Source organism: Geotrypetes seraphini, chromosome 2, assembly GCF_902459505.1.
Source record: "Geotrypetes seraphini chromosome 2, aGeoSer1.1, whole genome shotgun sequence".
Classification (NCBI taxonomy): Eukaryota; Metazoa; Chordata; class Amphibia; order Gymnophiona; family Dermophiidae; genus Geotrypetes; species Geotrypetes seraphini.
Window position 1 is genome coordinate 129,590,297 of NC_047085.1, and position 23,475 is coordinate 129,613,771.

Genomic DNA, 23,475 nt, shown 5'->3' on the forward strand with positions numbered 1-23,475 from the left:
TAAAACACTAGGAAGCACATTAAATCCCAATAACCAATTAAATATATTCTTGGCTACCCTGCCTGTCTTTTTCTTACTATCTTCTTATTCTGATTTCCTTCCCTGTCCCTGGATAACAGAGTAAAGAAATCAATAAATTTTCCCCTCAAAATTTTTTGCTTCCACTGTGTGCCCTTGTTGAGATATTCCTGGTGCCCCACTCAGTAATGTTAGCCACTCCAGCCGCTGTCCTAACCTGGCTAGATATCACCTCGTCCTCCTCCGAGGAGGAAGAGGACTGCGAGGAATCCGACGAGTCTGAAGACTCCCAAACCGCTAAAGTAGCAGCCCCTATATTTCGCTTCTGACATTTTTCTACATCCATTCACTTCACTACTTTTCACGAGTGCTTCAGAAATTGATTCTCGTTCTTCCGCAGCGTCTTCCGCTCTGACCAATGTAACTCAGAAGACCCACCCACCCTTGAAGCATTCCCCCCCCCCCCCCACTTCACCCAAAGAAGCCAGAAATGATTGCACCAACTCACCAGATGTCTGTGGTGCTGCAGGAGCACTGGTACTAGGCACAGCCAACTCCGGAGTCCCACTGTTTTCTGTTGCTGCTGCAGACGTGTTGGCTACCTGTATCGAAGTAGCTTCCACGTGCCCTCCATTAGTTTCCTCCACTATTTTGTCTGGGCGGGCTGCTTGTCGTGCCACTCCTTCACCACGACCATTGGTTTTGCACCCCCCAGATTTTTTCTTTCCTGAGCCCAAATTAACCCTGCTCCCAGAGCCCTTTTTACCACCCTTCTTACCCTTATTCCCAGCCGTCTGCTTCCGCACTGCACACATTGTACCCACCTGCACCAACCCCTACTTAATTGAAAAGGCACCCACACCTTAATAAAGAGTCCAACTAAATGTAAGCAAACTCTGAAAGAGCTGTAGTATTTACAACCAGAGCTCTGATTTTTTTTTGAGGATCCGGGCCTATCCAGAGGATCCGGAAATCCGGATATTACCCAGGCCCTGTAACCAGCACTACCAATGCTCAGTAATCACAAGTCTGCCAGCAAATTACTCCCAATACTGTTTTCCCTGCCACCAACTCACTCACAAACTCCCCCCACTCCCTTCAACGGTCAGCTCACACTGCCCCCCAACTATTATACTGCAACCCCCTAACCCTAAAAGAACTTCAGCCAATTCCCACCTACCCGCACTGACAATAAGAACCTTTAACAAAAAACCGTGAGCCAGCAAATTTCCACAAACCTCACTCTAATCATCTCCCGAGCTGTCCCTCCTCCCATCAAATACCGATATACTCGCCCCTGCCAATCCAACCATGAAACAGGAAATTACTTCGCTAAGCACCCCATAACAACACCAGGCTCTTTTCCCCCCGTGACTGACATTGCCTTTGCGCCTAAAAGAAAATAGCACCCACTGCACCCTAGGAGTACAGACACTAGCCTGCCAATGAAATCTCACCACCAAGATCTCCTCACTGCTCCCGACTGCCAAAAATAGCAAACCTGACGACAGCCAATGCAGGAAAGGTAAATTTTTAATACAAAATTAATCGGCAAACTCTCCTGCACTGTACTCCTACTCTTTTCCTTATATAACTTCTTCTCCCCGTCAATTCTCAGTTTCCTTGCTCCTTCTCAACTCCACCCACTCCCTTCTTTCCACCAATCCCTTCTTATTCCTACCGCTTATCCCTCTCAACCTTCTTGTTGCTACCTCTCTCTTATTTTCCCTACTCACTCCAACCCCCCTCCTCACTTCCATTATATCAAATGGGCTTCTACATCACCCAATGTTATTAGCCACCCAGTTAAAGCTGCATGGCCCTTTTAATTATTAAGTTAGGTGCCAATTGGCCTTAAGTACTAATAATAGCTCTTAAGTGGCTTAAATTAAAATGAATTGAGAGGTAGGTGCCTAACTTGGTAGGCACCTAGTCCAAATTGCCTACCAGAAAATAGAAACATAGAAAATGACGTCAGAAAAGGGCCACGGCCCATCTAGTCTGCCCACACTAATGACCCACCCCCTAACTTCCTCCATGAAGAGATCCCACATGCCAATCCCATATTTTCTTAAAATCTGGCATGCTGCTAGCCTCGATTACCTGTAATGGAAGATTATTCCAGCGATCAACCACCCTTTCGGTGAAGAAATATTTTCTGGTGTCAGCATGAAATTTCCCTCCCCTGATTTTCAACATATGCCCTCTTGTTGCCTTGGGTCCTTTAAGAAAAAAGAGATCTTCTTCCACCTCGATACGGCCCGTGACATATTTGAGCATCTCGATCATGTCTCCCCTTTCTCTGCGTTCCTCGAGTGAGTATAGCTGCAACTTACCCAGCCGTTCCTCATACGGGAGATCCATGAATCCTGAGACCATCCTGGTGGCCATTCGCTGGACCAACTCAACTCTCAGCACGTCTTTTTGATAATGTGGCCTCCAGAATTGTACACAATATTCCAGATGGGGTCTCACCATGGATCTGTACAACGGCATTATGACCTCGGGCTTACGGCTGACGAAACTTCTACGGATACAATTCATGATTTGTCTGACCTTGGATGAAGCTTTCTCCACTTGATTGGCAGTCTTCATGTCTTCACTAATGATCACCCCCAAGTCACGTTCTGCTGCAGTCCTTGCTAGGATCTTGGGCATGCTTTGTCTGTAGGTGCCTAAAGTGGACTTAAGCATCGATATTTAGGCCAAGAAAACCCTGGCATAAATAGGGTGCGCCTAAGTCCATTTTAGGTGCCACTAGGTGCGATTCTATAAATTACACAATGCTATGTGCTGCACTCCTTGACACCTTTTGTCTTAGGCACCGCTTACAGAATAGGAGCCTTAGTGCCCATATTTTTTGTGTCTAATTTTTGGCGCAATTTCTTGAATCTGCCCCTTAATATGCAATTTCAAAGGAGCTGTATACTGTACATAGATGGTGCATAGGTGTGTCACCAAAATGATGTAGACAACATAGAAAATACTATCAGTTGTATATGTTGCATGACGCACTTGGGCACATCAATTTACACCAATCATTGATATAAGTTGGTATACCTAACTTTCAGAGCTGAAGTGGCTAAGTGCTAATATTCTATTCTGACTTAGGCATGCCCAGAAGCTATTATAGAACTGATGCTAAGTGTGCCCCATTGTGGTACTAAGAGGAGAATTCATCAAGCAGCATTAGGGCCTCCACTCAGTTATTAGGACTAATGGTGCCTAACTTAAGTTGAAAATGCCATTTTTAAACAGAAAAAATGCAAAAATGTAGGCGTCTGCCAGCGCCCCAAAAATAGTACCTGAATTGTGCCTACAGAAGTGCTTTATGATAGCTAATGCCACTGTAGGCGTGGCTAATGCCAGAATTGGCATTAGACACCGTAAAGCGCCTCTGTAGCTGCGAATTATGTAAAAGCTGGGCACTGGAAATGTATGCCTTGAAAACCCTGGCTTACATTTCCGGCTCCTACCTTTTCCGAAGCCGCGATTCTATAAACAGCGCCGTCGCATGATTAACACATGATCAGTGCCATTTTTATGGTGGTTGCCAACAACAGCGCCGTTTATAGAATCCAGGCCTAAATGCTAAGAAGCCCATTATATACCTAAGGGCTTCTAAGCATTTAATACATGCTAATCCCCATAATGTGTGTTAAAGTTTTAATGCCCATGTGTTCTAATAACATAGTAACATAGTAGATGACGGCAGATAAAGACCCGAATGGTCCATCCAGTCTGCCCAACCTGATTCAATTTAAATTTTTTTTTTTTTTTCTTCTTAGCTATTTCTGGGCGAGAATCCAAAGCTTTACCCGGTACTGTGCTTGGGTTCCAACTGCCGAAATCTCTGTTAAGACTTACTCCAGCCCATCTACACCCTCCCAGCCATTGAAGCCCTCCCCTGCCCATCCTCCACCAAACGGCCATACACAGACACAGACCGTGCAAGTCTGCCCAGTAACTGGCCTAGTTCAATATTTAATATTATTTTCTGATTCTAAATCTTCTGTGTTCATTCCACGCTTCTTTGAACTCAGTCACAGTTTTACTCTCCACCACCTCTCTCGGGAGCGCATTCCAGGCATCCACCACCCTCTCCGTAAAGTAGAATTTCCTAACATTGCCCCTGAATCTTCCCCCCCCCCCCCTAAATCTTGGTGCCAGTTTATAGAATTACCCCAATAGTGTGTTGTGCCCTTTGACAAGTTCTTCTGGTGTAATATTTTGTGTAATTTATTATAGCCATGAACTTTTCTTCTTTGAAGGATTTATTGGCACTATGAATGGAAGAGTATTGGGCTGGAAGCGGTGAATGGTGTATGAGAAACATTTGATGGTGTTTTTGTCTTCTCCTTTTTGGCTGAAAAATTACATACCAGTTTTGAACATTAACACTCTACGAGACCAAATTGTTGGCACAGAGCTAGCTGCTGCAATATTTTCTAGTATTTTATTTTATCTTTTTTTTTTCCCCCTTCTGTTGTTCGAAAGCTGACAACCATGAAAGTTTCTATTTGTTTATGCTCTGGGTCATCTCCTGGGCAACTGATGTGGGTAGGCAGCCTTGAATCTCAGCTCTTTCTGTTTAATATAATGGGCTATGTTCCAATTCATGTAATAAGGTATTACCTTTATATGTATACAGAAGAATTTTTGTTAAAATTTCTCTTGATGCAGCCGTGCAAGATTCAGTTCCCCGCCCTTCTGTACAGGTCACACATATTAAATGCTTTTGAAATGCCAAGGATTGATGACACACTTGAAGAGGAAGTTACATGAGGAGCACAGTATTCTCTGAGACATGCATGCCAAATATATATGTGTTCAAATCGTGCCTATTTTTTTAAATTAAAAGTAGTTAGTGAAATCCAGTGTTATTGACTCTGAGCTCTTTATGTTGTTGGAGTATTTGGATTTTGGATATGGTCTTCTGGTGAGATTGCCATGGTGGGTAACATTTATGGGCAAGATCCCGTTGAAAAAAAAAGGGAGAAAGATTTCTTGGGACTTGCTATATCCCTTATAAGTCTAAATTTTCAAAGTCAACAAACTTACCAGTAAATTTCAGACTTCATTCCTTTCATCTAGCTTCCCCCATGCCTGGATTAAAAACCCACCTTTTTGATATAGCATTCAATCCTTAACCCTACTCCTCTGTCCTCCAACCCAACCAGCTGATTAACCGTTCCCCTTAACTGTATCTATGACATCCTGTTTGTTTGTCTTGTCTGTTTAGATTGTAAGCTCTTTTGAGCAGGGGCTGTTTTCCTCTTCTTTGTGACTCTGTGCAGTGCTGCGTGCGTCTGGTAGCGCTATCGAAATAATTGATAGTTTAAAGAGCTCCTATATTGTGGAAAATTGCTTCTCAGTCATCAGTTAACTTAGGAAATCTAATATATTTTTACAGGAGAATCCATAGAAGGCATTCGGGAGAACGACTATCTACTGATTCATTCATGTCGGCAATGGACGACCATCACAGCTCACAGTCTGGAGGAGGGTCATTATGTCATTGGGCCAAAGATAGAAATTCCTGTGCATTATGGAGGTAAGCCCTTTTTCTGAAGGAAATACTTCAAGTTCTTTAAACCAATATGGTTTTGTTTTCCTTCAGTTTCAGGTCTCAGAGGATGGAGTTAAAAGGTACTGTTAACCAGAAGAGAATGAACTGCAGCAATATTGAGCTTATTTCCTGTATTATTGACCTGGCAGGGCAAGGAAGGAAGGAAGGAAAAATATGAATTGATAAGGGAATGGCCATATCTTCTTCAGTCCCTAGCTGAATCTGAGGCAACAGTTAATACTTTATTACTGCGTGTCTTCAATTTCTTGAAAAGTATTTTTCCCTCAGTGCTTGTTCACGTCTAGAAAATGAACAGAGCTGCAGAAGCTGAATCATTTAAACTAGTGTAGATTGTCATAAGTACCTAAAGACATTAGGTCTTAAAGCAGCAGTGCTATAAAACATTAAATATCATCTCACTCTTTCTTGGTTCGTTTTTTTCTAGTCTTATTCCTACATTTTCCATTTTTCTTATATAAATTTTTTTTTTTTTTTTTTTTTAATCTATTATTTCTGTATGTGGAGCAGTACTGAATAAAAAGCGCAACCAGCTATTGGGTAGTGTTTATAGGTTCATGGATAGGTAGCCTGGATAGACCGATGGCTTTTATATGCCTTCATTTTTCTATGGTATTTTTAAAAGATATATTTAAAGAATGGGTACAACTAGCAAGGAGCTATGTAATCACCTGCTATCAATTAATAAGTTTTGCTCCTAAGTTTTTGGATTAACCCCCCCCCCCTTTTTACAAAACCATTGCACAGTTTTTAGCACTGGTCATATGAGCGTCAGAGCTGTTACTGCCACGGCTGGCGCTAAAACCCGCACTATGGTTTTGTAAAAAGGGGGAGTAAGTTAGAGAAAATCTCTGAAAATTTAGGATTTTGTTCCTGAATTTGGCAGAATCTCAAATCTGTTGGTAAGTAACATGAGAATACCAGCAGGTATTGCTGATTCTGATTTTTGACAGTTGAAATTAAACATATCTTGGAAAGTTCTCTATGGGCTCCTTTTACTAAACGGCGCTAGAGGTTTTTAGTGTGGGCCAGCGAGGAAAATACACTGACGCTCTTAGAATTCCTGTGAGCGTCGGAGCATTTTCCTCGCCAGCCTGCGCTAAAAAACCTCTAGCGCTGTTTAGTAAAGCGCAAAATATGTGGGTTATCTAACATTAAGTTCAAAACAGTTCTTTAATTCAGTTTTGTTTGTTTTCAGTTTTCCTCAGTACTGAAGTCAGTTCAGATTTTTTCTTTACTTGATCTGTGCAGCCATGAGGAGTTGCATTGTTTCTGAACTAGGCTGGACAGAGTTCACCATTCGGTTTGTGTTCCGGGCAAGAGTGCATGGTTTGTTATCCTTTTGAGTAGTTGCAGATTGGAAGTCTTCCACCTGTAATTGCTTCCATCTGCATGGGTTTCGTACAGAGTGAAAACACTTTCTGAAAACTAGCACTAAGTTTGAGCTTTGTAAGGTAGACTTAATGATTTTTAAATTAAAATGCACACTGATATCAAAATGAAGATAAGTTTTACTGATCCCCACCACCACCATTACTTGATCAAAACAAATGAGAAACTCCAGTTTTAAACACAGAAACAGTTCTTTTTGGCTATATACCAAACATTTCACATTTTTGCTAATATTCCTCTTTCATGGGGAAGCTCTTCCCAAATCATCTCTTTTCATTACCATCATTCCTCTACTCATGCTCCCTCACCTCTGATAACCGGTGTTAAATTGGTCAACTGCTGACATAGAGAACACTCAAAATTGTAGGACTGAATCAGTCTCAACTTGCCTGCATCTCATCGTATTCCTTAGGTGTAATTCTGCTCAACTTTCTAACAACAATCTCCATCCCACCTACCCACATCCTGCAGTCTCTCAGCAGCAGTAACACAGGCCAGAAACACATTAAAGATGCACAGTGCAGCATCTTGCCTTTGTTAGCAGCTTGATCACTGATGAAGTTAGCTGTAAATTCCTTTAGCATTGGCAAAGGCCGAAGGTCCATCAAGCCTAGTATCCTGTTTCCAACAGAGGCCAACCAAGGTCACAAGTACCTGGCAAGGTACTTATGCTGCTTATCTGAGGAATAAACAGTGGATTTTCCCAAGTTCATCTTAATAATGTCATATGGACTTTCTTTTAGAAAATTATCTAAACCTTTTTTAAACCCTGCTAAGCTAACTGCTTTTAGCACATTCTCTGACAATGAATTCCAGAATTTAATTATACATTGGCTCAGTTCTCTTCCTGTTGGTATCTGCCATGTTTCTTGCATCACACATCCTTTTCTATTTTGCATTTTCTATAATTAGGATTTTAGTAGAAGAGATTTACTATTTTTTTTTAATGCACTTTATTGATAGTGGTTGAATGCATACAAGGTCAATCCACATGCCAAGTGATTCAAATACACTTTAGGGGAAACCAGCCAAAGTAAGGGACCAAACCAATATATACATCAGCAAATTACAACACCTCAACTGTAACCTGTGAGGAAAATATGAAACAATTTGCATGTCAAGTACAAGCAGGAATCATAGAGAGTAGTCATTGAACCCTGTCATTCTTCCACCTTCTTTTTTTTTTTTTTAACCACTAACACGCACCCACAAACATCCCCAGCATACACTACCAAGCACTCATCCCATACTTCTCAACTGCCACTCTACCAATCTGCACAAGTACACTAAATAGAACCCCCTTCCCCCCCAGTTCCCAAGGTGCAGAAAGTAATAACAATAGTACTAAGAATAATGATAATGTGGTGCCCCGGATTCAACTTCATTATGTAGTGGAGAGATCCAATAATCTCTCCCACAAGGCTACATACCATATACATTCGAATATAAACCAGAGTCCAACAATTCCTGTATTCCCCTCAACTTGTTGCCTGATGCTGCTGTCAGAATTGTTCTTCCATGTATCACTGCACAGTTCTTGGTAAATCTGAGTTGTGGGTTGCCCAGACTTCCACAACAGTCTCAAGGTCAGTTTAGGAGTTTGTGGAACACAAGCTCAAACTTTATAAATGTCCTGGAGTACCTTACAGAAGAGCTGATGCAGTAGTAGTGGTGAAATTACTGCTACAGAAAGGAAAACTGCTTAGGATTCAAAAAATCTGGGTCCCACAGCAAAACTTCTAGGTGCTATAGTGAGCTGCTTCTTAGGAAGGAAAGAGGAATTATATTTGATCCATGTGGCCAGTAGTCCAGTTGTCCTATGCCAATCTATGCAAAATTTCACTGTGTTCACTTGTGTAAAATTTTATACAGAAAATATTTTAAATCTCTAATTATTAGTATTTCTTTTAGGTAAAGGCAGTATAAAATACAGTATATTTAATTCTATTTTAGTATGAATAGTCATGTTAACATTTTCAAATAGAGTATTTCTATTTGTTTAGCCAACACACATAATTTAAATTGGACTAGACTGTATTGAATGCAGTTTGGTAGCCAGTGTGGGTGATATGATCTAAGTTCACCTCAGAACCATCATCAGGCTGACATTAAATTTGCATCTTTTCTGTTTGCCTGAGCAGAGAGGCCAAGGACTGCATAGCCCCTCTCATTCTTGTAAGGGATCTCTCTGCAGCAGGTTTAAGGGCCAGGGTCAGTGCAGGGAAAGTTTGCTGCCGCTGCCTGTGCTGAGCATTTCTTTGAAAGGGGAGGGGAAATGTATGCATACAAACAAAAAGCAACAACAACAAAAAAACAAAACAAAACCCAGAACATAACTCTGTGTCTTGTGTTTTTTTCTTTGCTTTTTGTTTGTTTGCACTCCCCTTCTTTTGGACTTATGCTATTATATGCTGCAGTTGTGTCTATATTTTCTTGTACATTTTCTTTACACACATAGGAGATTGTGGCTTCCACAAGCACTAAGGAGCTCATAATTTAAAAACAAAACAAAACTAAAAAGTGGCCTAAATGGGTACTTGGATGATCAAAAAGCCTGATCGTTGAAGTACCCATGACCAAAGCTGGTTTAGATGTATTTAAAACCAGTTTAGGCCTTTCCCCTGCCTCTAAACGCATAGAGCAAAAAGAGGCATTTTAGAGGAGGGGAAGGGCTGGAGGTGGGCCGACCTAGACCTAGGCGTACAGCAGCTATAACCAAAGATTTTGATAGATTGCCTAGTCGGCACTTATATGTTTTGACTTAGACCAAGTCAAAACAGGTATAAGTGCCGAAAAAAGGGCCCGCTGAGCTGATGGCGGCTGCCACGATCAGCTCAGCGGCCCGGCAACCTACCCACCCACCCCCACAGCAACCATCGCGGCAGGAGAGATGGCTCATCTCCCCTGCCGCAAAGGTGATCACCCCTCTACCTGAACTGCCGTGAACCACGGTAGGAGAGATTCTCTCCTGCCGCGGATTATGGCAGTTCGGGTAGAGGGGTGATCGCATCGCAGCAGGGGAGATAGCCAATCTCCCCTGCCGCGATAACGATCCTGAAGTGCCGTCAACTGCGGAGGGGGGGGTCTCGCGGGCCAGGGATCCCTCCTGCCCGTATTTTAGTGGGGGTAGAGGGTTGCCTGGGCAGGAGGGGTTGGGTTCCCTCCTAGCCCGATCGTTCTCAGGGTGGGGGTCACCGGGCCAGGACGGCTTGGGCTCCCTCCTGGCCCAATTGTTGCTGGGGTGGGGGGAATTCTGTAACCGGTGTTCTTTTTGACAGAGACGGGTTACAGAATCCAGCTTTTAGGAGAAGGACTGGTTCCTCCTTCGCCTAAAAGCCCTTGTTTTGGGCATTTGTGACTTAGGCTTTTTGTAGGTTGATTATATGGTGTAAGTTTAGACGTAGTGGTGGTCTGAGCGTCTAAACAGCTGAACGTAGAGGCAGGCCATTATCAAAAAAAAACCTCCTTTTGGATGTTTGTTTTGATAATGGACATTTTCCCTGCTTCTGTTTTCAATGTTTAAGGCCTTAGGCCAAAAGGGGATGTAGATGTTTTTTTTAATTATGCCCCTCCAAGGGGAAATACTATAAGTGTCCTAAACTTCTAAGTGCCCTTAACGAGGATGCCTAACAATGCCCAACTGAATTCCAAACACAACTTAATTGTTTTTAATTGGTTTAATTAGCATGGTAATTAACCACACTATTAGAAACTGGTTAAAAAAATTTTTAAGTTGTGGAAGGAATAAAGTGTGGCACCCAAGTGATACCTACTGATGCCTATCTGAAAAGTAGGCGTGATTAGGGGTGCAGAATAGGCCTGGTTGACTTAGGCGTTGCTAAGTGTCTGTGTTAGGTGTTGGTAAATTAGTCTAGGAAAGCCCTGGCCTAATATACTGTCACCTACCACAAGGATGCCTAGTGAGGAAATCATTTGCCAGATTTCCAGCCTGTGGGCTCGAAGAAACAGGATAAAATGTTGAAATTGCTGTATGTGGACCAGATGAGGCATTTCTTGGCTGTGTTGAAAAATGGTCCACTGGCACTGAAGATGTCTCTGGCTGAGGGCAGGACCTTGGGTTGAAGGACCTCCCTTATGCATTAACGTTTATCACTCCATCAGGCACCTGCAGTTGACCCACAACATCTTTGGACTTGCAACATCACTCCATCACACTCAGAGAATGCTTCATGGTAGCAGTAGTATGCTCTGGCAAGTAGTCCTCGCCTGGTTGCCAACAAACATAGTGGTCACTGTCACTGCCAAATATGGAGATTTGGGTCTCATCGCTCCACAACACTTTCTTCCACTGTTCTGTGGGCCAACTTGCATACTCTTTAGCCCAGTTCGAATGTTTATGACACTGAACTGCGTAGAGGAAAGACTTTTTCCTCTGAATTCTTGCTTGCAGACCTGCTTTCACCAGCCTCCAGAGAACTGTCTGGCCTGACACCAACACCCCTGTTTCGGCCAGTGACTTATTGATGTCAGCAACAGTTAATTTCTGATTTTGTAGAGACATTCTTCTATCAGTCTGAAGTGTTGTAATCTTTTTCTAGCCCCTTCCAGCCTTGTTTTTGATGTTTCTAGTCCAGGGATCTCAAAGTCCTTCCTTGAGGGTTGCAATCCAGTCGGGTTTTCAGGATTTCCCCAATGAATATGCATTGAAAGCAGTGCAGGCACATAGATCTCATGCATATTCATTGGGGAAATCCTGAAAACCCGACTGGATTGCGACCTTCAAGGAGGGACTTTGAGACCCCTGTTCTAGTCTCTTCAAAGCACTTGCAGAGCTTCAGTACTCTGGCTGGTGACACACCTTGACCACTTTTGGCTGCAATATCTCAGTAACTGTAGCCTTCTCTTTTTAAGGTTATGGCTGTTGCTCTCTTTTTAGGTGATCAGTCAAATCTCTGCGAAATTTAGTAAACAGCTGTAATTTTTGTGGATTTAGACAATTAATATTAATTTAATTCAATTAAATCACAATTAATGATAAATAGCAGTTAAAATTTTGACATATTGCACAATGGGCCTTTAGACAATACTCACAAGCTGTGACAACATCAGTGCATCAAAGCGAAACAACCAATCTACTGTACTGAATGTGCTCAAATTCCAAGCACTACATATCAAAAGAAACATGGCCGATTGCTTACCTTTTTGATGCCAAATCACTAAATGTCATTCCTAACCACAAAATAAACAAAATTATTACACAAATATTACCAGTAATATTTATAAACCATCAAAGAATGTTTATAAATATTGTCAACCCTCTGGTTGTGAAAGATGCAGTTGGTGCATTTAAAATTAATTTTTGTCACGAGCTTTACATTACATTACATTGATGTCTTCTATCCCGCCAAAACCTTTCCGTTCTAGGTGGTTTACAACAAGAAATTAGCCCGGGCATTCCCAGGGAGATTACAAGTTTGATAGCTATAGTATGCGTCAGGATCTGGGAAGTGTCGATACGGTTTGGTTAGATCATTTGACAAATTTCTCGAATAGTATGGTTTTCATTTATTTTCTGAATGTTTTGTAGTTGGGTGTCGTGGTCAGCAGATTTGAGAGGTGGTGGTCTATTTTTGCTGCTCTGGTGGCTAGTAGATCGTCATTTTTTTGCTTCACATGCCTTTGATTGGGGGTGGGTAAAGTGTGCTTGAGTTCTCCTTGGTCTGGATGTGTTTTTCCAGATTAGGCGGTTCAGATAGCGTGGTCCATTTCCATTTAGGGCTTTGAATAGGGTGCAGTAGAATTTGTGTGGTATGCATGCTTGTACTGGGAGCCAGTGTAAGTCTTGGAAAGCTGAGGTAATGTGGTCGTATTTTTTTCAGCGATTATTTTAGTCTTAGGGCTGTATTTTAGACTGTTTGCAATTGTTTTAGCATGTTGGTGGAGCATGACAGGTAAAATGTGTTGCAGTAGTCTAGGAGTCCTAGGATTAGCGCTTGTACTATGAGTTTGAATTGTTCATTGTTGAAATATTTTCAGATTTGTCTTAAGGTTGCGCATGGTTGCGAATGCCTTCTGAACCGTTTTGTTGATTTGAAGTTGCATGGTGCAGCCTTTGTCTATCATTATTCCCAGCAGTTTTAGGTTGGGTTGTAAGGGATATGTTTGTTATGGTTGGGGCTTTATTTCTTTCTAGAAATAAGAATTTGGTTTTGTCTTGGTTCAGTTTTAATTTGTGGTCTCATCCATTTTGACACTGTTTCTAGTGCAATGTGTGGTTTGTTCGTTGTGTAGGGGGTAGTTTGGTCGAAAGGCAGGAGGATGGTGATATCGTCTGCATAGCTGTATGACGTTATTCCTAGTTTGTCTAATCATGTGCCAAGTGTGGGTATGTAAAGGGTTTCCCAGTTAAAATTTCACCAGCCAGTGTGTTACACAAGAAAAATAAATGTATTTTTACTAGTTAGAATTTCAAAATAACACACAAAAAAATCATCATCATATAAAACAAATTCGATTAAAATAAGCTTGCATTTCTCTAACAGAAACTCATTTTACATATTAGATGAGAATACTAACAGATTTCAAAGAACAAGTCAGAAATTATTCTCTCTCAGTTTCTTCAAACCCAGATTATTTTTAAAAGAATCTGTGACCTGGGTCAGTGTGTTCATTTAAAAAAAAAAAAAAAATTGATTTCAGTCCCTTAGCTCTTTCTCCTCTTCCCAGAGCTTTCTTGAAAATTGGGCGCCTTTGTCTTTGCTTTCTGGTCACCACAGTCAGGAACCTCCAGCGTTGATCTCAGCAACACATCTTCTAGCATATCAGTATCAAATTAATAAAACAAATCTATTTCCCTAACACTATGTAATTCAGAGTATCCTAGCATTTTCTAAAATGTCTATGTGAGGGTTGCTTCAACATAACTGAATAAATAGCTAGCCCAAGAAATAAAATTTAACAAAGACAGTCCCTGACTTTCCCACCCAGAAGCCCAAATCATAGCTTCTTCCCAACTGACTCTCTTCAGCAACTGCAGCTTCTAGAAGGTTTACACCAGGGTGACCAGCAAATACAATGGGGAAGGGGTAAAACGCAGACCTCACGGACCTGGCGGATCTAAACCCATACGGTCTTAAAAATCTGAGGTCCGTGTCCGTGGCGCTTGTAGTTTCTGTCGCTGACAGACCTTGATGAGATTTTAGCGCTGACGGATCCGTCTCAGCATAGGGAGGGAAAAGTGTTAGGATCCGTCAGCGCTAAAATCTCTTCCAGGTCTGTCAGAGCCAGAGACTCGTGCTGGAGTTTGGAGACTTCTTTTCCATAACGCACATCCAAAACTTATGTCCCCGCCCTCTTGGCTTCTGCTCTGCCGCTCCAGCACGAGTCTCTGGCTCTGACAGACCTAAAAGAGATTTTAGCGCTGACGGATCCTAGCACTTTTCCCTCCCTATGCTGAGACGGATCCGTCAGCGCTAAAATCTCATCAAGGTCTGTCAAGCCAGAGATTACAAGCACCATAGACACGGACCGACATGGACCTCAGATTTTTAAGGCCATACGGGTTTAGATCTGCCAGGTCCGTCAGGTCCGTGAGGTCCGCGTTTTACCCCTTCCCAATACAATGCAAGTGCATGGCAACATAGAATAACTTTATCACCCCTTTACAATACCATATGTTGCAGGATTAAGTAAATAACTGGAGCAACAGTTGAATGAAGTTCTGCAGTCTCAAAAAAAACTCAGTGTTAGCACAATTTTGGCCACTAGCATAGGTCAACAAGAGGGCTTATATCTCTTCTTCAAATTTAGGAACACCTTTGCAAAAGTTGTGTATTTTAAATTATTAGTATAGGTTTCGGTCACACTGCAGAATTTTAAATATCACAAGCAGTAAATATCACAAGCAGTAACTGACTCCAGATTGACCGCACTGATAAATAACTAAGAAAGATTTCATTTTCTTCCATCTGCAAGCAGATTATGGAAGTAAGCCTGGTCTTCCTTCTCCTGTGTTCTACACCTGTACCTTTTAATGCTGTTAGCATATGCAAGTTGTACGAGATCCATGGTCGCTTCACTTTCTTAGGAAAGGAATATCTGCCAACATAAGCTGTCGTGACTAGTTTTCAAACCCTTTGGTGCCTCTTTATGAAGTCTTTGTGCTCAAGTTCTTCCTGCAGATGAAGAGCGGAACTTCACCAGCCCTGAAAGACAATGCCTGGCTCTATTTCTGTCCCTGCCGCTTGTGTGTGTGAGCCAAATGTCCAGAGTGGAAATGACTTGATCCATTGATACTTGAGAGAGCCCATTAATGAAAGGTTTCCTCTACAACCGCTGTTTTGTTTCTGTTTCTGAAGAAGTGAAGGCTTTGTGTAGTGAGTTCAAAATCCCAAAAGATCAATTTAAAAAAAATAAAAAAAAAGAGAGTGAGTGGATGCCTGTGTCAGAGACTGGAACAATGCATACTAACATATATGTGGCGAGGTCACTTTGCAGAACACTTCTTTTGGCATGACTATGCGTGTGCTTGACATGCATATTGATTGTACATGGTGGATGTTTATAAAATAGACATATAAGGCTTTTGGTGTTTGTACTATACACTTGTATGTTGAATTATAACAGCAGTGGCACCCACACAACCATCTTTTCCTGGCTATTATATTTAGTCTAACTTGTATGGAATGGAGTAGAACATGTAAGGAATTTGTAGCAAATTCATATGGTGTTTTAAACTGAACCATTATTTTATGTCTTGAATATTGCCTTTGTGCATCTAGTAAGCAATTTGTCAAGATCTATTCCTGAGCTCATTCTAGTTCTCTCTGTGCAGAAACTATTTAGTAATTAAAGCAGGAAGTACTAACTAGAATCATCAACGTGCCATCCTACCTATTTCTTCTGTTTATTAAGTGTGGCGCAGTGGTTAAAGCTACAGCCTCAGCACCCTGAGGTTGTGGGTTCAAACCCATGCTGCTCCTTGTGACCCTGGGCAAGTCACTTAATCCCTCCATTGCCCCAGGTACATTAGATACATTGTGAGCCCACCAGGACTGAGAGGGAAAACTGCTTGAGTACTTGAATGTAAACCGTTCTGAGCTCTCCTGGGAGAACGGTATAGAAAATTGAATAAATAAATAAATAAATCTTCATGGGTCTCTTTTCTTTGTAGTCCTATTATGTTTTGAAGGTAATATTAGAAAGGCTTTCCATGTGTAAAACTGATTTTACAAATGGAAAGAGTCGCTTCTAAATATAATTAGAAAAGTTTCCCCAGGCAGTAATCCTACACATACTTCAAAATGTTGCTTTCCCTTCTGCAGTAGTTTATGTGGAGTTTAAGATTTGTTGACAAATATTCTTTGCATTAAGCAACGTTGACATGTAAATCCCAGCAGGTATGCATATTTAAATTTGTCTGCTCCAGAGCAGATGTAAATATACACATGTGCCTATTGTCTCTACTGTTGCTAAACGTGTAGATGGAAATTTTAATCAGTGTGCTACGAGATGCCGGAGAGGAGCTGGTGCCGGCTGACTGACTACTGGATGTACCCCTCGCGGCAAGATGCAAGTCCTGTGGTCAGTTAGCCAGCCCCTGTTCCTTCTCTAGCGCCCCCCGGTGGTAATAGGAGGTAGAGAATGCCACGGGGAAAAAATCTGTCCCCATCACTGCCCTGTCACTGGACCACACCATCCCATTCACCGCCCTGTCCCTGAATCCGCCATCCCGTTCACCGCCCCGTCCCCGCAGCATCCACCCTACCCTCTCGCCACCTCATCGCTCTTCAGCAGACAGAGAATCTCCCTCCCTCCCCCTTACCATCGCGGCGTAAAAAACTTAAGGGAGAGAAAGCGTGCAGTCACTGATCGTGCGTGTGTAGCCCCTTCCCTCCCTCCCTACCTACCTCTGGCCAAATCTATCTCCCTCCCCCTTACATTCACGGCGCTTCAGAAAAGAAACTGAAGCCAGCAAAGCCTGCCTGTGCCACCCTGCAATCGCGTGTGTATGGGCGGAAGTGTCAGGCTCAGGGCCTGGAGGACATTGTGCATGCGCAGACATCGACGCATTTGACATCTGCGCATTTTCGGGTGCCCTCCAGCCGTGGCACCTTAAAAAGTTTGCGACACAGTTTTAGAAGGTAAGGTATACTGGAACTTTGTTTCTAAAACTGCCTCTATTTACACATATAGGACCAAAATCTATAAATGGCATAAAAAAAATGAGCACAAAGTCCTGTTCTATAAACGGTGCTTCAAGTTGGGTGTCGTTTATAGAACAGCGCATAGTGCTGGGATCCGTACGTAACTGAAACCTGGTGCAAATCCTCGTGCCTCAATTCTATGCAGATCAGGTGTATTCAATAACAGTGTGCGCAAATTCTTGGAATGCCCATCCCCCTTTCATATCCATGCTCCCTTTTCAGGTCTGCATCTGTGTAGAACAGACATGGGCAACTCCGGTCCTCGAGGGCCGGAATCCAGTCAGGTTTTCAGGATTTCCCCAATGAATATGCATTGAAAGCAGTACGTGCAAATAGATCTCATGCATAGTCATTGGGGAAATTCTGAAAACCCGATTGGATTCCGGCCCTCGAGGTCCGGAGTTGCCCATGACTGGTATAGAAGAACATCTAGCAAGATGCGCATGTAAATTCTAATTGTTACCAATTAACGCCCAGTTATCCAACTTCAATGACCTGTACGCTCCTAAAATGATATTCCTGCCAACCTCAATGACCTGTGCATTCCTAAACTGTTAACTCCAAAGACTTCATTGTTTGTAACCTTAATTAACTGATGTGAACCACCTAGAACTCCCTGGGTATGGCGGTATATAAAATAAAGTTATTATTATTATTATTATCCATGCTAATCAGTTCATAGTAACATAGTAAATGACGGCAGATAAAGGCCCGAATGGTCCATCCAGTCTGCCCAGTCAAACCTCCTTGAAATAGGTATCAAGAAATGGAGTTGTGCAATATTCACGTTGGGGTTGTGTGTAAGTATTCTTGGATGTGGTATTAAAGGAAAAACAAGTACTTACTCTAAGCAGGTAACTGCAATCAGTAATCAATTACTTTCCGACTTCAAACTGAGAAGGTACTAGTAACTATGGGGTAGATTCACTTACCTGCCTGATCGTGACCAATCCGTGCAGGGCTGACCAATTCACAATGGGAAAATATTCAAATGGGGAATCAGAGGACCCCCCCCCCCCCAACCGACCACACGGATTGCTACTGAGCGATCCTGATGCTTGCACAGACCATCTTCGTTGCCTGTAGATGGTCTGCGCATGTGTTTGCTGCCCGTGCTTTTTATTTTTTACTTTACTTTTTTACTCGCGAGCCCGTGGTTTTAACCTGCGGGTTTAAACCTGGTTAAAACCATAGGCTCGCATTGCAGGGAAGGGAGGCAGAGGAGGAGAGTAAGCTGCAAAGGCAGGAGATTCGGGGCTGAGAGCAGGGTTTTTGTACAAGCGACTGGTTTTCTCACCAGTCGCTTGTTTTTGGATCAGCCAGCCAGTCGGTGTGCCAGAAAAATGTTTAGTGAATCGCGATCTTCCTACTTTGCATGTCGTTTCCCCTCATTTGCATGCACAGATCGGAATCGGATCAGAGGAGAGGTTAGTGAATCAGGTCGGAGGAAAATCGGGTCGCAAAGGAGTCGCAAACCAATTGGTACACGATCGGTTTGTTTAGTGAATCTAGCCCTATATTTACTTTTGAAGAGTAACTAGCACAACCCTGCATGTATGTGCAGCATATCTCTGATAGTGTATAGTTTGCAGGTGGGCATACATATGGATGGAGTTTGGAACATAAGCACACACACTTAAGCATAAGTGCTTATGCTTAAGGGCTCCTTTTACAAAGGCGCGCTAGCGGTTTTAGCGCGTACTTAGTGCGCTAAAAATGCCGCACGTGCTAGCTGCTACCACCTTCTTTTAAGCAGCCAGAAATTTTTCATCTAGCGTGTGCTATAGCGTGCACTAATCCTGTGCGTGCGCTAAAAACGCTGGCGCACCTTTGTAAAAGGAGCCCTAAGTGTATGTACACATTAGCAAAAAAAAAAAGCTCCGATTCCAGCACAAAATATACTTGGCACATCTATAAAAGTAGAGGACTAATTCAAAAATCTTTGCAAAATGATACCAAGTTATTAAAACTTATTACTAGATAATTTTCAAAATTCATGCATCATACAAAATTTTTAAAGTTGATCATTTTTTACAAATTATAATAGTGTTGGTCTGACATTGAATGAATGCTAGAAAACATTCCACGAAAAACATGCAATTTTCAAGTATACAAGGTCTGACAATTAAGTTCGTAAACACGCCTTGGTACATTTGCAGCACTATACAAACAACTCAGGTTTCATAACCTTGGTATATCAGTGTCTCACAGCTGTTTTCATGTTGATGTGTGGCGGTGTCTTGCTGAGTGGCGTTCATTATTGTGGTTGGCGTGTTTTGTGTGCTGTCGCAAGAATGTCAGAGCTTGAATTAGAGCAACGAACAAACAGGGCTCCTTTTACGAAGCTGCGGTAGTTTCATCACGCGCTAACCCCCGCGCTAGCCAAAAAACTACCGCCTGCTCAAGAGGAGGCGGTAGCGGCTAGCGCGGCCGGTGATTTAGCGCACGCTATTACGCAAGTTAAATCGCTACCGCGCCTTCGTAAAAGGAGCCCTAAATTTCTTGTTAAACTGGGCAAGAGTGGAAGTGATGTCCAAGTTTATGGGAATAATGCCATGAAGTTTAGCAGTGAATAAATGAATTAATCATTTTTCTGAGGGAAAGCATCACTGATGAAGAAAGGTCAAGGTGGACAATATCAAGCAGAACTGATGAAAACATTGCAAAAATTTGTCAAATTGTGCATCAAAATCGTCAGCTGACTGTGAGAAGCATAGCAGACTAAGTAAACATTGATAGAGAAATAGGAAAATCTTAATTGAAAATCCTGGCATGAGAAAGGTGTATGCAAAAATGGTCCCAAAGGAACTCACCGATGAACAAAAGCAAAGGAGAGTTGAGGTTTGCAAGACCTTTTGGAGAAGCAAGACAATGTTTTGGGCCGTGTTATCACTGGTGATGAAGCATGCATGGGTTTACCAATACAATCCTGAAACAAAGCGCCAAAGTGCATAATGAAAGTCAGCTAATTCTCCAAGACCCAAAAAGTTCCACTAGTCCAAATCAAGAGTCAAAATGATATTGCTAACCTTTTTTTTATATCAGGATTGTTCATTATGAATTTGTACCAACTGGATAGTTAACCAAGTTTACTATTTGGAAGTGCTGAAAAGGCTGCGTGAAAAAGTTAAACAATAATGACCTGAACTTTTCGTCAACAACTCATGGCTCTTGCATCATGAAAGTGCACCAGCTCACACGGCACTGTCTGTGAGGGAGTTTATAGCCAGAAAACAAATAAGTGTATTGGAACACCCTCCCTACTCACCTGATCTGGCCCCCAATGACTTTTTTCTTTACCTGGAGATAAAGGCAATATCGAAAGGAAGACATTTTGATGATATTCAGGACATCAAGGGTAATATAACAACAGCTCTGATGGGTATTCCAGAAAAAGAGTTCCAAAATTGCTTTGAAGGGTGGACTAGGTGCTGGCATTGGTGCTTAGCTTCCCAATGGGAGTACTTCGAAAGTGACTGTAGTGATATTCAGCAATGAAGTATGTAGCACCTTTTCTAAGATGAGTTCACAAACTTAATTGTCAGACCTTATATGCTTCATTGCTAGATTCCCTCCTGAACTTATTTAGCCAGGATACAAGCGCACTAATCCTGCAGTTAAATTTGAGTAGTGCCTTTGATTTAGTCGATCATGTTATCCTAATGGACTGTTTGGAGTCAATTGGTCTCTCAGGTAATGTGTTAAAATGGTTTCAAGGTTTGACTACACATTTGTACCGAGTTTATAGCGATAATAAACAATCCTCCAGCTGGGTAAACCCATGCAAAGTCCTGTAGGGCTCCACCCTATCCCCCACTCTGTTTAACATTTATCTAGCCCCTTTGAAGAATCTACTGCAAAGCTTAAAAATCTAATTTTATATCTATGCTGATGACATCACCATAGTTCTTCCCCTAACAAGCCTGACTTCTGAGACCAAGAATCACCTGGCATCAACTTTAAAGCAAATCGAACCATGGATGGCCAAATTCAAACACAAACTCAACTCAGAAAAAACCAAATTCTTCCTGGCGAGTCAAAATGACAAAATCAAGGATACTTCAATTTCCTTGAATGGTCAGATCTTTCCTATTGCTGACTCCATAAAAATTCTGGGAGTGACGCTGGACCGCTACCTCATTCTAGATTTTCACACAGAATTACTGGTTAGAAAAGGCTTCTCGACATTATGGAAACTAAGAACCATCAGAAAGTACTTTGATGCAGCATCATTCTGCTTGCTGGTGCAATCTTCCATTTTAAGCCTGTTCGACTATTGCAACATCATTTATCTAGGGTCTTTCAAGAAAACCATCCAAAGACTCCGAATCATGCAAAATTTGGCAGTTCTACTGATTTTTGGTATAAAAAAATGGGAACATATAACCCCCTACTACTAAAAACTTCATTGGCTGCCCCTAGAAGCAAGAGTGTTGTTCAAATTTGCCTGTCTATATTTCAAATCCATTCAAGGTTTGGCCCCCATATACCTGGTTTCCCACTTCAACTTGGACTGTTCCACCAGGCCTACACGCAGAGTACATATGTTTAACCACCCATCATTAAAGGCCTGCCGATTCAAGAGATACCTGGGCAGAACTCTTGCTTTCCAGGCAGGCCAAAAGAACGGTTGGCTGGTTAACATCATTAAGCACTCCTCATCCTATCTTAACTTTAGAAAACTAGTTAAAATAAACCTTTTCAACCGATTTGTAACCAAGAACTCTTAATGCCTACATGTACTCGATGTCTCTACACTGTGTCTATCACTCTGACTTTCTCGCACTCAACTTGTACCCGCCCTCTCCACATGTATTCGACGACTTCATTGTAATTATTTTCGCTGATTGTCCAGCTCTTCTTGTTGTAAACCGCCTCAAACTACCATGGCTTTGGCGGTATATAAGAATAAAATTATTATTATAATATTCTGTGACTTTTTCAAACTCAATCTAAAGGTTTAGGGCCAGATTCTATGATTGGTGCCTAAAAATAATAGGTGCCTGAAGTTAGGTACCTATTACATGTCAATCATATTTAGGCGCCCAATACAGAATTGTGTCTAACTTAAAACTTAGGCATCTGTAATGTAAGCCAGGGTTTTAAAGGCCTACATTATTGGTGCCTAATTCATTTAGAGAATTGCGCCTAGAGGCACCTTAAGTCTTTCTCCATATCTAAATACACCTACTTTGGTATTTTTTTGTAGAATTACGCCTAAGATGATAAGCGCCTAATTCCCAATTTGATTTTTTCAATTATGAGCTTGTTAAAGTTCATTATTGAAGCCAATTTAGTAGTTAACAGCCCCCCCCCCTTTTTTATGAAGTTGATGTTTTTTTTATTGCCGGCCGTGGTGGTAAAAGTGCAGACATTCATAGAATTCCTATGAGCATTGGCGCTTTTGCCGCCATGGCTGGCAATTAAAAACCCTAATGGGGGCTTCATAAAAGGGGGGGGGAAGTAGGAGCCATTTATAGATTTCCCCAGTTAGTGTTTTGCTTGCATCCCAGGAAGGTGTTGGTTATTTGAAAGTACATATGAAGCATGGGCATTAAGCAGCAAAATGAAGATTTGAAGTTTTCATATTGCAAGGAAGAAATTGAGATGATTAAGATGAAACAAGAATATGGACAACAGTTGGACTGTGTTTTAATAGGTTAAAAAAAAAAAAAACCCTTGGAAAAAAGTAAAATTAAGAAAGGTATTGAGCTATGTTAGCGTTTGGAGTCTCTGTTTATGGGGATGTGTAAGAAAGGCCAGATTTCCAACCCCTTTCCTGAATAATAGTTTATAGATTGGTTGGTGGTGCATTTGTTAGGTTATCAGCTGTCTGCTCCTAGATGTTGTTTATTAATGGATTAAATAGGTAAAAATTAAATGGTGAGGAGCTTGGGTAAAATGTAAAGCTGAACTTAAAAAAATTTTAACGAGATTAATGCACGCCTTAATGCTTGAAGCTCCTACACCACAGGTAAAAATACCATGATGGGAGCAATTTTTTTTTTTTTTACTATTAGCGATGCTCAGCAAAATAGCATGCAAATTATATGCACACTATTGTGCAGAGAATTGCTGGTAAAAGGGAGGAGGAACTGTGCCTGGTGCTTGCAGAACTGTATTCTCTCAGGGACCTTCAGTGTGTCTTAGGCAGACTTCCATCTTTCCTCTAAGCTCAGGCTCTGGCAGTTCTTTCCATGTCCTCCTTCCTCTTTCAGCCAATCTGCTTTTATACAGTGCTTGAGAAGCTTCTAGAGTACTCCACCTGGGACATACCCTTAGCTTACAGAATTCCAGCCCAGGGTTTTTCCC

The 23,475-nt window shown here is 41.8% G+C and overlaps 1 protein-coding gene across 1 annotated transcript in view; it reads left to right on the top strand.

Moving 5' to 3' along the window:
* The window catches only part of GAREM1 (GRB2 associated regulator of MAPK1 subtype 1), a 253,781-nt gene that overhangs the window by 62,216 nt on the left and 168,090 nt on the right, over positions 1-23,475 (top strand). Inside the window, exon 2 of the mRNA XM_033934645.1 lies at positions 5,432-5,572. Within this exon, the coding sequence (XP_033790536.1) occupies positions 5,432-5,572 (141 nt within the window). The remainder of the gene's footprint in view (positions 1-5,431; positions 5,573-23,475) is intronic.